General features: G+C 37.7%; 1 protein-coding gene across 12 annotated transcripts in view; it reads right to left on the bottom strand.

Moving 5' to 3' along the window:
* Positions 1 to 240: 240 nt before the first annotated feature.
* The window catches only part of LOC111872876 (pre-mRNA-splicing factor Slu7), a 19,793-nt gene continuing 5,911 nt past the window's right edge, over positions 241 to 14,122 (bottom strand). For all 12 annotated transcript variants that reach the window (XM_023867119.2, XM_023867118.2, XM_023867127.2 and 9 more), the window contains 9 exons: positions 12,136 to 12,324; positions 11,718 to 11,829; positions 7,902 to 8,092; positions 7,067 to 7,290; positions 5,657 to 5,963; positions 4,573 to 4,701; positions 4,343 to 4,486; positions 2,364 to 2,513; positions 241 to 2,276 (listed from right to left, as the gene is read on the bottom strand). In XM_023867119.2, the coding sequence (XP_023722887.1) occupies positions 2,100 to 2,276; positions 2,364 to 2,513; positions 4,343 to 4,486; positions 4,573 to 4,701; positions 5,657 to 5,963; positions 7,067 to 7,290; positions 7,902 to 8,092; positions 11,718 to 11,829; positions 12,136 to 12,324 (1,623 nt within the window). In that variant the 3' untranslated portion in view covers positions 241 to 2,099. The remainder of the gene's footprint in view (positions 2,277 to 2,363; positions 2,514 to 4,342; positions 4,487 to 4,572; positions 4,702 to 5,656; positions 5,964 to 7,066; positions 7,291 to 7,901; positions 8,093 to 11,717; positions 11,830 to 12,135; positions 12,325 to 14,122) is intronic.

Below are 14,122 nucleotides of genomic sequence, written 5' to 3'. Positions count from 1 at the left end.
AAAATAGAAATACTATTCAAACTAATATATATATATATGCCATACTTGTAACTCAGTTAATTTTATTTTTTATATAAAAGTAAGTAAAGGTATCCCTGTAACAGACCATGGAGGCCCATAGGGTTGTGAGATGAGGTTGCCACATTTTCTAGACAATTGGCTGATAGATGGCAGCAAGGATGTCAGCCCTATGTGCTGGCCCCCCCTTTCCCCAATGAACATTCCAAGAATATTCCTGGTACTCATTTCTGTTAGAAGTTGAGTTAACCCCAGGGCCATAATGCAGCTGCAAGGATTAGGTCAACTGAAAAAATATGAGTATATAAATTGCAAAAGTTTCCCTTTAACATGGTACACCCCATGAAGGTGGTCTTCTATGACTGAAAATGTCAGGGTTTTAATAAAATGTGATCAATAAAAGGACATAAATTAGATACGCTATAATTTACATCAAGTTCTAAACAAAAAAAAACTGGTAGAAGATATGCTTACTGCAGCCCCACAAAAACATTCAAAGTGATCAGCAGTGACTGTAGGTCATGCCAAGTGTCCTTATGCTTAGAATACTTTGTCCACTTCATGAAAATCAATGATTTATCATTTCTCAAACTGAAAACACATCAGTGTAATTCACAATTAATTATTACTGCATTCTGCGCATTTATGCCCGATACGTGGAAAAAATAAAACTTCATTAGCTGTAAATGAGAAACATAACATATTTTTTGAAATGTTGTAATATCAAACTGTGTAAGTTTTACCAAAAAAAAGTTCATATATGTAACCACATATAGTGGTTAAAGATTTTCTTGCCCTTGGCTGAAATTGCTGTGATGCTACAATCAAGAAGCTCTTTCCTATCATAATTACAATCACATTAGCCATCCTTCGATAAAAATACATATATCTATGAGAAAAAGTAACTTTTACACACAAAAGAATCATGGAAGCTATGTACATACCTTGTAAGAAGTTAAAACATGTACTGCTGAAACCCTGGCACATCACAGATCTCCAGGTAACAAAAAGCAGTTAACAACAAAACATTCTGTAATGTGCACATGAAGTAACTCAATTAATGTTAACTCAGACGTGCAAAAAAGCCTTTAAAATAATCTGGGTAACTGGCACTACAAACTTGCAGCTACCAAGAGGATCATGCACCCAATATCTTAACCATCAGGTCTTCCTCTTGTCACTCATGAAATTCACTGCAAGTTTGGCCAAAGCAATTTGTACAGATTATTCTGGTATGCCAAGATGGGTACCTTCAAACTGAACAAAATAAAACATTTAAAACAGAACTCAAAAGATTTAAAATACTTCCTAAACAAACTCTCTGGCAAAGAATGGGAATCTGTGACTTCTGAGAACCAACAAGAGCATGAACCTGATGACCATTTTTCAGGTTTGGATGATATTTCAAAGATGAGTTCACCTAAGTTACCTCTATCAACAATGTGAAACAGCAAAAAGTTTCTTCTGCATTTTACATCATAATGTATTGCATGTTTATTATTATTTATTTATTTAAATAATAACTTTATTTAACCAATGCATTATTCTGCCTCTTACGATGGGCAAACCAGATATCATTTTCCAGTAGCAAAACTTGTTAGGTCTGCAGAACTACTGGGACACTCATTATGTCCATACATATTTCACATGTCAATTCTAAAGATGGCATCTAGCATTCCAAAACATCGCCTTCAGTTGTTTACATTATATAACAGATAGTCCAGATAATCAGTAATTTAACGTACTGTGCCAATTAGGTTGAATGAGGGCAAAGATAGCTGTCCCTGTGCTTAATTAATTGCCCTCCACACAGCTCCACATCCTTACCCTTGGCACTAGATGCAGGTCGGTACTGCGCTCCATGTCCTGGCTCCTTTACTCACAGGGAAAGAGAGAAAGAAAAACTTTCTAAACCCACAGAGAACTGAACCAATAGCCTAGTCACTATACTGACTGAGCTAAATCAGATTGTGTAGGTAAAACATGAATTTGTCTATTCTGCAAATTAAAAGCAATTTCTTTTTCTATCACTGTTTCAAAATATTTTCCTTTGTAACTGGGCTATTCACACAACGATCTGCTTAGCCCATGAACTGAGCCATAGGATCCTCTTCTCGTCTCTTCTTCATGTAATATGCTTCCATCTCTTCATCCGTCGGTTTCTTAACTTCAAACATGCTGTTGTAAGGCCGTTTCCTCTCATCCATAGCAAGGATACATTTAGCCTCTTTCTGCTGGAGTTCCTCTTTCTCCAATGCCTGCAGATATGAGATGACAAGATATGAAGATGACAGATTTCTTATTAACATCACAGATGTACAGTCTTGTGTAATAACAATACTTACAGCTTTCAGTTTATCCTCTGAACTTTCTTCCTTAGGCTGACATTTCTTCTTTCTTTTTTGTTTCTTTTTCTTTTCTTTCCTCCTCTTTTTCTTCTGTTTCTTGCTGCTCTCAGATGCAGATGCTCTTTGTCTCTCATATTCTGAGTCATCCTACAAATCAAAACAATAAAATTATATTAGGCATGTGCATGTCTCAAGAAAAAATCTCAAACTCTACTTGAAATTTGATTTTACATTCTCACAACACTTAGAATTTTCAGATAATTGCTTTTGCTTGCATGGAAGCATGCAAACCGGCTCTGTCTGTATCATAATGGTTGACAACATTAATATGAATCATCCTGTCAACAAAGCATCTCTCTCTCCCTCCCCCTTCTGCCAATGGTGAAAAAAGGGCATATCCCCAGAATTCGTTTTTTTAAATGCAATAATTTCAAAATTGTTCACTTAAGGAGCTGATATGAAAAGAGACGAGCAGAACGCTTAAGTATATTGTGAAACTGAGGCTTGTTATGCACTGTGAGCAAAATGAAACATTTGATCTAGTACAGAAGTTCTAGGGGCACATGGCAGCATAGCTGGTTGAAGCACTATGCTAGAAGCCAAAAAGGTCATGGGTTCGAGTTCCAATGAGGTGGGTTATTTTCAAGGTACCTAATCCTTCTATCCACACTGTGGCCCTGGGGTCGACTCAGCCTCTAGCAGGAGTGAGTACGAGGAACCTTCCTGGTAGGTAAAAGATGGCCAGCACATAAGCCTGACAACTGTCTCGCCATTTGTGAGCCGAATGTCTAGAGAAAATGTGTGAGCCTTGATGTCTCACAACCTATGGGCGTTCACAGCCTGTTATAGGGAGAGCTCTTTACCTTTATACTTACAGAAAATTCTAGCTTGTTTTGTTTCTCAAAATTTTTTCAAAATTTTTGCCTTGAATTGAAAAAGTTGTTCTTGCATGTGCCTACTATTTATCATATTATTGTAAGAGAAGAATCTGTTATAGAAACACCAAAATTTCCATTCATTTTAACCCTATAATAAGAGTCACCTACTACATCGTCTCTGTGTGAAGAGTGCTATCTTCTGGGATATTATGCTGTGTAGTCTGGTAGTGTTTTGGATGAATATCAGCAAACTTACACCAAACTATCCAGTATGATATCCCATAAAAGAGTACTCTTCACAATCAACATTACTGTGAGAACCTCAAATCTGATAAAACAGCAAGTCTACTCCATAAATAAATAAACGAGACAAATATAAATGACTCCGTCCAATGTGACCTGTAAGTTTATTACTATATGAAAAACTTAACACCCTTACATGTTTCGGTCTCTGCGGACCATCTTCAGAGGGCAAACATCACTACAAATAGGAAACCACCTTCACATAAGTTGTTTAGACGTAAAGTACNTTTTTTTTTTTGCATTGTCAATAATTAAAATTCATAAACCATGCAGGCTCGTGTTTGTCCTCCCATCGTCCCTCTTGTATGGGGCAGATATTGTGCCACCTGGCTATCTTGATGTGGAGGTTCTTTATATCTTCCAGGGTTTGCTCGTGGCTGCTGTGCTGTTTTCACTAGCTGTTTTCATGTAGTAATAAACTTACAGGTCACATTGGACGGAGTGATTTATATTTGTGATTGTTAGTGTGATGGACCAGAATGAAACAAATCAAATTTAAATAAATGAGTTTCATAAGATGCCATTTTTCCAAAATGAAGAAACTGATCAATGAAAGAATTTGTGTTTTACTTTATGTCTTATGGTTCACAATACTGTCAGTAGCCCAAACCGTATACTTCTGAATGGCAGGAAGAATTATTAGGAAATGGTGATGGCATTTATTCAGGAATAAGAAACAACAACTATCTGACCTTTGCACAACTGACAACAACACAAGCTGCATTTTCACATGTGATTCTGAATATCAATCTGGCAAGTGCTCTTCAATAACATCAATGAGCCATGACCACTTACCTCAGATGAGGAAGCTGAACTCTCCGAAGAAATGCTGGATTCCTTTCCATGATTACCAGAAGCTTCACTGGATGTCCCAGCATGTGATCCATCATCATGAACTGATGACGCAGTTTTCCCTGCTTCACCCACACAGTAAGAGTTCTGTACACACAATCCAAAACAATATTTTATCATTCATATTACTTAAGAGCTTGTAATATATATTACACCCTAACATGGACACCTACCTTCATAAAGGAGTGACAACACTTATATCCCCAATGTCCATTGTGCCAGTACGAACCCCACACAGAGCTGTGGTTATTGAGGTACACATCCTCTTCGTATTTGGACCGGATTATTTGTTTTTCTTGGCCCTATGCACACATCACATCAGGTCAGAATCAATGCAATCATGAATTAACAATTTACTAAGACCTACAGCACTCCTAGTCAATATATGTTTTATCTCTACAAAATTGCTAAGATTTCTAAAGGTTCTGAATACCTCTAAATGACATCTGTTGGACAGCTCTGTGAACACTGATAAGAACTTTTCAAATCATCTATATGACCTGATGGCAAACAGCCACAAATCAACGCAGTGCTGCATATGGTACTGAGCACTGATTTCTTGTCTATTGACAACCATCAATGCACCCTGAACAGACATTCTTTCTGATCAATGTACAGAAAGAATAAACTTTTTGTTTCCATAAATAGAATTTATAACACTTATCAATCTGTATTTTCCATAGATACAGTAATACGGTAAGAACTCTATTAGATACTGAAATACTGGAGGCTGGGTATTAGAAGATCAACAACAAAACACACAAATCAGGGAAAATTAAATGTTCCAGATATACATGTAAAGAAAATTAAAGGCTATCACAGAACTGCCTGCAGTATAATATATCTGCACTTCAGAAGTGTATGGACCAAAGAGATGGTATGGTTATGCAGCACACACAGTAAAGACAAACAGAATACCAAAGAAGCTTGAATATAAACCACAGTGGGAAAGAGATCCTGATTGCCTCAAGAAAAATACATAACACGTCGCAGGAAGAAAGCAGTCTTCTGGGATGTTGCGCTGTGTAGATATTGTGTTAACTGATGTTTTGGAGGAACGTATCACCTCACTCTTCAAGGTAGAAGAAAAAATAGGAAAATCCGTGAGTGAGGAACCAGCATGAGCAGGTACTTGTAGATTTTCTTCTCTTTTCTTCTACCCTGAAGATGCAGGCGATATGTTCCTCCGAAACGTCGGTTAACACAATATCTACATGGCACTTCTGTCACAACCGTGGTGATGAGTTCCACCCTCACCTTGATAACCTTGCCATAGCGAGAGTACTCCACATAGTTCTCTGTCTGTGCGAGCAACAGAGGCTTGGGAGGAGCATGGAGATGCTCATCCCCTCCATAGCGCTGAAGGATGCTCTCCTGCACTTGACTCTTGAACTGTTCCTTCTTCTTTTCATATTCCTTTTGAAGCATCTCCAGCTTTGTGGGCTCTGCTAACAGATGCACATCAACTCCCTTCTCATATGCTTCCCATGCAAACAGCTGTGCCACAGAGTGCTTCTGGGTATCTCCAGAGAATCGCACAAAATTCTCACCCGCATAATCAACACTGAAATGCACAAGTGATTCATTTTTACTGACAAGAATTAACAAATATTTAACAAGAAGTTCTGGGAAGAACTAAATCACTACTGTCCTTTGATACAACATTCAATGCAAAGAAAGCAACACATCCAACAGTTCTTCTATTGCTGGGTGTGTATTCACTGCTATGTGAACATGTTTACTGAGCTGTTGCCTAGCAACAATAAAGGGGAATGCAGAGAGAGAGAGAGCAAAGTGATCTCATAAGCCTCCTTTCATTTCTTCAGAATAAGGAAAGTAGGCTAAAAGCCATTATTCCAAGGAAACAGAAACAAGAGATACTAACATTCTCACAATCTACTCTGAATAGATCAGTAATCAACCAATTCGTCAATTTTTTTTTTGGGGGGGGGTGCTGTCTCTTTGAAAAACACCAACTTGCAAGGAGTCTGGCTGATAATTTGCGATTTCTGCAGTTATTTCTGACCAATGAGATTTANTTTTTTTTTCCAATTCGGTTTCGGAAGGCATTCTAAATTATGTCTGGGAGGTTGTGCTGGCAACGCACGTCGGGGGTTTTGCTTGCATTATAAGTTATTGTGTGGCAGAGTGATGGGTTTTAATTTAACGTTACGTCATTGTGTTTTCTTTCCTAGGAATCGCCTGTGGGCAAGGAATATTTGTTAACATTATTTTGTGCCTGCTGAAGTAGCATGATTGTAAACAAGAGTAATAAGCAGTGAGCGTGGGCTATTAAGTGTAGTCTGATGCCGCAGTTAAGGCAAGAGTAAAGTAACTGACAGATGTGGTCACAGGTTGTGTGTTTTTGGGCCCACGCCTTCTATTAAGTTCTATTTGTCGTATTCTGTTTTATTGTGTTTCTCTTATTAAATTAATTTATTATGGTGAACTAGTCTTGTCGATTGGAAGTGTCTCCCTGCTGTGGCTTGGAGTCCCTACTACACATAGGGAGCATTGTGAACATAACATGAGAGCCCCTGACGTTGCGCCGCTCCTGTCTTGGACGTAATAAGTGCTAGATATCCAGAAGGAGACGGTGCATACAGCTCAGCAACCATTTAGTGAGCGAGATATGAAAACAAATCTGTAATTAACGTAAATACATACTCTTGATCACCAAGTGACGAATTAGCATGTGGATTGTCTCTCATGGAACGGGTCTTGGGATCATAGTAAGCTGAATTTGGATCCAAATTACGCAGATACTTGGCTGTATCTTCCCGTATCCTCAGATTACGCACTGTGATTCGCTGTTTACTGTCTACTTTAGTTCCAGGCATATCCACCTCATCCACATATTTGTCTTCATCTTCTTTGTCTACCTCCTCTGGCTGTAATGAATATATACCCTATATTATTCAATATTTCAGAGTGTCTATAATGTTGACAGTCATAAAAGAATGTGAGACGTCTACTTAGCAGATATTAACAGGCATATATTTTATTAACGCTGACTCTTACTATAATTTCTTATGTAAACAGTATATGCTTAAAAAATACTTTTCTTAATAACTGTTTTAGGATACTTTATCCAAAATTAACAAAAAATATGTAGCCAGAAAATTAATTAGAAAATTTAATTAAAAGTCATCATTGCTGTGATTAAGGCAAACTAAATATACATAGAGTCTGCAGTAGACAGAAAAACGTTATACTTTGCTGCTGAAAAACATCTTTGCTTCAAAGATGGTAGCGTGCCTTGCTTTCATGAAATACATACCTTCTAATGGGGGGGGGGGATATTCAAGAACAATGTAAAGAATGCATAAGTGAAATCTAATTATAATATAAAATGAACATTCCTTTTAACTGTTAACTGCCCTCCAAGACTATCTGCTGGGAGTACAGAAGAATAATTTACATCTGTAAGATACACTGACTAAGTTTCTTACTATGTTCACTAAGAAATTCAAATGTTCCAACAAAAACAAAGTTTCAATACCTCAACATTGTCATCCACAGTGGAGTTCAACTTCTCTGCTCTCAGGTGTCGCTTTGCTTCTTCAATCTTCTGATATTCCTCAACAATCGCTTTATGTTCAGATGGGTCATAGCCACTCCACCTGTCTCGCTTCCCGTCATAATCCATTGCTAACTCAGGCTGAATAAACTCATCTGGAGCAATTTTAGCTCCTGCAAAGAAATGATAGTTATGTTGGTAATATATTAACATACAATGGTTCAAGATTGTTACTAAACATGTTTCTGACTAAAATATAACCGCTTCATAAAGATGTGATTATAGGGGTGTTCAAAATGGTATAAATAGTATGAGAAGTGGCATGAAAGAAGGCATTTGACTGTGTAAATTGGACCAAATTAATGCAGATCCTAAAGGAAACAGGTATCGACTGGCGTGAAAGAAGATTGATTAGTAAACTGTACATGGATCAGAAAGTTAGAATGTGACTGGACAGAGGGGAGACAAGAAGTGTGAAGACTGGAAGAGGAGTTCGACAAGGATGCAGTTTATCACCAATTTTGTTCAACTTGTACAGCGAATGCCTTACCAAAGAAGCTCTGGATGGGCTTGGAGACTTCAAATTAGGAGGGCAAATTATTCAAACTGTGAAATATGCAGATGACCTGGTGTTAATGGCTAAGGAAGAAACTGTGCTACACTTGATAGACTAATCAAAGTTGGAAGGTGCTCTGACATGGAAATGAATGTGGAAAAAACGAAGTAATGAAAATTTCGAGACAACCAACCCCAATCACAATAAAGATAGACCAAAAACAACTGGAGAATGTGAAATGTTTTAAATATTTGGGTAGCTTGTTAATAGATGATGGAAGGTGTACTTGTGAAATTAAATCTAAGATTGCCATGGCAAAAGCTGCATTTAGCAAGAAGAAGAATCTTTTTACCAGCAAACTGGACTTAAATTTGAGAAAGAAACTAGTGAAATGCTACATTTGGAGCAGGACTTTGTATGGGGCTGAAACTTGGACACTTAGGGCAGTAGATCAGAAACACCTGGAAAGCTTCAAAATGTGGTGTTGGAGAAGGATGGAGAAGATCAGTTGGACCGATTATGTGGACTGGTCATATCTTACGCAGTAACTGCCTCCTAAAAGAAGTTACCGAAGGAAAGATAGAGGGGCGGATAGAAGTGACCAGAAGACGAGGGAGAAGATGTAAGAAGATGTTGGATAACCTTGGGGACAGAAGAGGATATTCTCATTTGAAGGAGAAAGCTCTAGATCGCATTAAGTGGAGGAAGTGTTTTGGAAGAGACTGTGGACCTCTCGTCTGACAGATTACTGATGAATGAATGGATATTCAATCATTTCTATAAATAATATTTTAATTCTATAACAGATCCATATTTAAAATATGATACATATAACAACACAATTACAAAAGTGACATCTAGAAAGTACAGTTCAGAAACCAAAAACAGCAAACAAAATATACAAAAACTAAACTAATATATATATTTATGAATATACAAGGTTATTAAAAATATCAAACCTAAACAAGATAGGGATGATGGTCATATGATTCAAAGTAAGTACACTCTCATAAGAGCATCTGAATTTTCTTGATTGGCCTGATCATCTGAGCTGACTTGCCAACACCAAACCTGTTACTGTTGTAGTTCACAATACAGACAGTTTCTTTCTCCCTGTTTTAAATTTAGCTGAAAATTACTTGTTTCAAGTAGTCTCCTCCCACTTGTCATCACCTTGCATATGCCCCTTCTTTATTTGTTGACAGAGCACTGATGACACCAAGTACATGTCAATAGCGCATAACCAGGCTGTCCATATCGCTACTTTTCATCTCATACAGCTGGAAAGATCTGATTCCATAATTCAGGTTTCAGTTAATGAATTACTATGATAATGCAGATCACATTCTCATATTCTGCAGATATCACTAGATTTGTTATAAAACTTGAACATTTCATTAACCCTTCAGCACCGTAGTCTGTGCATGGTACGCCAGCGGCTTCTATCACATGTCGCCGAAGTCTGTACCCGGCATGTGTAGTGCAGCACTAAGTCTCAGCTTGTATTTTGAACTGTAATTTTTCATGTAAAATAATTCTTTTGGTACGAAATTAAAGAGAAAATTTCAGGCTATCATTTTGTATATTCACTGTCCCATTTTGAACTTTGAATTATTTGAAAAAGTTTTCTACTTCAACACTTGGTGCGCTGTTACCATACAAACCTACCTCTGCCTTGGGGAATTCTTATGAACTAAATATGTTACATCAATACTGTGTGCTGTCCCGCATGCTAATAAAACGAAAAGTCGATTCTCTTGTGGCATATTCTGACCAGTGCTGCTTCTAGATTGGAATTTGTAACCACGAGAAGACACGTGGAGAATCTTCAACTTTGAGACATGATGTTGACTCTAATATGTGTGTTATGACTGCTACATAGCGAATGATAAACAGTTCACTGTATGAATGATACCACTGTAATTCCCCTTTGTTCTATAAATAGGCATCATGCAGTCTGGTTAGTCAAGGACAGCCGCAAGAACTGAAGTGGATAGCTGTGTTGTTCATGACCAGTGGAGATTATATTTACTTCAAACCGAATCAGAACAAAGTTTTATCAGATTTGAATTTAGACACTGAATACGGATGTTTGTGCTTTTCTTGATTCTGTGATAAATGACAGAATCGAGAAAAGCACTAACATCCACTGGGAGACTGCAAAACTATAGGGGACAAAAAGAAAATTTCTGAATGTGATGATAATATGTAGGAATAACACAAGAAAAAGAACAGATCAACTGTCAATCAGAATTCAGTTGACTGAGTGATTCTCTGTGAAATATGCTAATGCTGTAGAACACAAAGTGTTGGGTCGACAATTGTCAGACAAACAGTGCTCCATCTAAGAGAAAGAAATTTTATAAGCAAGATTCCACCAACTGTGAAGAAATCAAAACCACAGAAATGGCGTGTTGTGTGTCAAAAACTGTGAACTGGTATGACACTTGTGATGTGGGACTCTTGTGTGGAATGTTTTCACAACTAACCCACCCAGCTGAATTTCTAAGGTAATGTGATACTATTATTCCCAATTTTTATAGGCTTACTGTGCCAAAAAAAAAATAATTTTAAAGCAGTGTGCATCAATACACCGATTCTATATACATTTATAATTGTAGTGTGAGATTAGAGAAACAAAACTCCAGTTTTTCACAATTTATTACACTTTAAGTGAAATGTTTCATTTACCGCTTTAAATGTTTAAGTACCCTCCATCCCAAGGAGTGAGTAGGAATTCAATGTCCTGCATTCCTGAAGGGTTAAACTTGAAGAAGCTAGTCATTTGACTCTTAGCATGCCTAATTCTGTGGATTTATAGTCCAGTCACCTCACATTATTTAAATTCATTTAAACGCTCTGGTACACCAAGCAGCAGACATGAAAACACATGGAGCAGTGGTGGCATAGCTCCATGCATTCTTAACCTCAGCACCAGATGAAGGCACATGATCAGATGCATGACCTGGCCACTTTGGTTCTAGAGAAAAAAAACCCTGGCACCAACTGGACAGGAGGCTGGATGGACACTGGAGCTAGTGTGGACAATGATGATGAATCACTCTCGCCCCATTCCCTTGTTCTTCGACTGAATGAATTATTCTTTGTTACTGTCAGGCTAATTTTGCAGCCTGTAGATCAATCTATTTGTCAATAAGTGACATAACAAGTTTATCTTTTAAATAAAAACTAGCCACTCATGTACACCGATACAAACATGCTTGCATGTGTGGAACACTCACCAGTATATTTAGCACCCACTTTCCGTGGTCTCTCCATGCAGTCTTTCTTCTTATGTGTCATTGCGCCACAGTTCTCACAAGCTCCCTTCCTATATTTTACTGCAACAGAGGTCTACAGAAAAGGAAAAACAAAATGCTCAACATTCTTCCATTAAACTGCTTAGTAACAAATTTCTTGAAACTGTGCATCTATCCTCCCCAGAACAGAATTTGTGTATTAATTAAAATGCAATTAAGAATAAGGGTCACTTCTACTTGTGTATAGCAGGGTCCAAGATCAACACACAAAGAAACATTCAACTTATAAAATACCAAAACCAAAAGGAAAAAAATAAGGACTAACAGCATTAATACCTTACTACAAAATTAATCACAGATAAATCAAAATCATTGCTACCAACAGGATGAAGTTACTCACTGTATCTACTCCTCTTCTGTACCACTCGTCTAGTTTTGAGAATGTTTTCTCTTTCTCTGGTTGTGGTCGTTGATGTTTTAGGGTGGGACCTTTAGCACCAAAGTACCAAGGAGCTGAAGATATATATTGTGGAATATGAGGATTGATGTCTTTTCCTTCCTCATCTACTGCAGCAGGTGCAGTTCCAGCCTAGACAATAAGTTAAACATTCGAATATAATAAAATTCTCTTCAATAACGACTATAGATGCTGGATTTAAGGTTCTCACAGTGGTAACTAACAAGGATACTATCATCTTGGATGCGACACTCTGTTATCTGGTAGAAATTTATCAACATATCAGAGGAACATATTTTCTGCAGGGTCAAAGAGTAAGCCAAGGAAGGAGCAAGCAGAGCAAGTCATGCATCCTGCACTGCCTACTGCTTGCTCCTTGCTGGTTGTTTGTTCAGCTTACCTTCCAACCCTGAAGATGGAGGTCATATATTACTCTGAAATACTGAGAAACTTCTACCAGACTACACAGTGTCACATCCCAGAAGACAATACACTTCAGTCATTACAGATCCCTCCATCTATAGGCAGGTGACTCAAACAACCTTTACTTTAAGGTTTTCACACCACAATTTTGGGTGTGCTTCTATTCTTCCCATGTACACCACATGTCCCACCCAACTCTCCTTATTCACCTTACGAGCCTTTTCCTTGGGCTCTTATCTTGGGAAGGTCTTCTGTAATGCAGAACTGAGCCCCAGAGCAACAGTAATTTCCCTACATGTCTTACTGTTCCATTTCACATAATCAGTATTCCGTACCTTGCCAACCAAATATAAATATGACCCTTGCTGCTAAATCTCTTTTCGACTTCTGTCCTCTCAGCATACAAATAAGCTAATATAACTAGCTAGTTAATTAACCAACACTCTGGTAACAGTACCTGAAAATTCAACACTGCAAACACAAATTTTCACCATCATACAAGATCCCAATGCAGTTTCTTCCACCTTGAATTTCCTAAAATCCATCCTAACATCATTCTCCCATCTTCTTCTAATGATTTTCCAAGAGATATCCCCATTAAATTAAACTGTGTCCATTCATTATCCATATTAATCCTAACTATATGCCCACCTGACTGCAGCCTCCAGAGGTTTACAAGCTTAAAAATGGTTGACAGGTTGCATAAATACAGTTCCTTAATATGTAATATTGAAAACTTCCTATTTACTTCATCCTTCTCAGGTCTTAGTACTCTGTTATAAAAATCATAATTTATTTTCTTCTCCCAAAGCAAGAGAGCACGTTTCACACCAATATAAACAAGGTGAAATTATATAAAGGTCATTTTCAAACAGAATTGTATTAAACTAAGAAACAACTGCAACTCCATCTGATCTCTTTTAACTCCACAAAAATAGCATGAGGGATGTCATTTCACAATTGTGGATGAATATAGACAGCAACATTTTTGCAATGCAAATATTTCTATAATAATAACTACACAGGTCCACTGAAATATAACAATATACATTAACAATTCCCATACAATAACATCCAAAGCTTCTAGGTCTCTGTAGTTTGCAGGGGTCATAATTAGCTAAATTACATACTTATTGACTGTTATGGCCCAAATTTGTGATTGAAGAGGGTATGGTATTACCCAAAAGCTAGAGACTTGCGAAAAGAGTTTCGCAGCTATTGCCGTAAATTGTAAACACCAGGACTGGCAATTAGGTTAAGAATGTGACTGCACAGCAGGTCTCTGTAATCGCAGAGCAATAGCTTACCTCACTCGTTCACTGGATTTAATCGTAAGAGACTGCTTACGCAGCAATAAGACGCAAGGGGTCCGCCCACAACCACCCATGAGAGCCAATGAGGAGGTTATTATGAGGATTGAGGACACTGAGGGGGAGTCACCTACCCTCTGTCGTCAACGCTGAATCAGCGAAAGAAAACGATAAATTAGGGAACTTCGGGGGATTTG

This window comes from Cryptotermes secundus, unplaced genomic scaffold (genome assembly GCF_002891405.2).
Source record: "Cryptotermes secundus unplaced genomic scaffold, Csec_1.0 scaffold371, whole genome shotgun sequence".
NCBI classification, from domain to species: domain Eukaryota; kingdom Metazoa; phylum Arthropoda; class Insecta; order Blattodea; family Kalotermitidae; genus Cryptotermes; species Cryptotermes secundus.
Note: the sequence above shows the minus strand (reverse complement) of the source record. Positions and strands in the feature narration are given on the sequence as shown.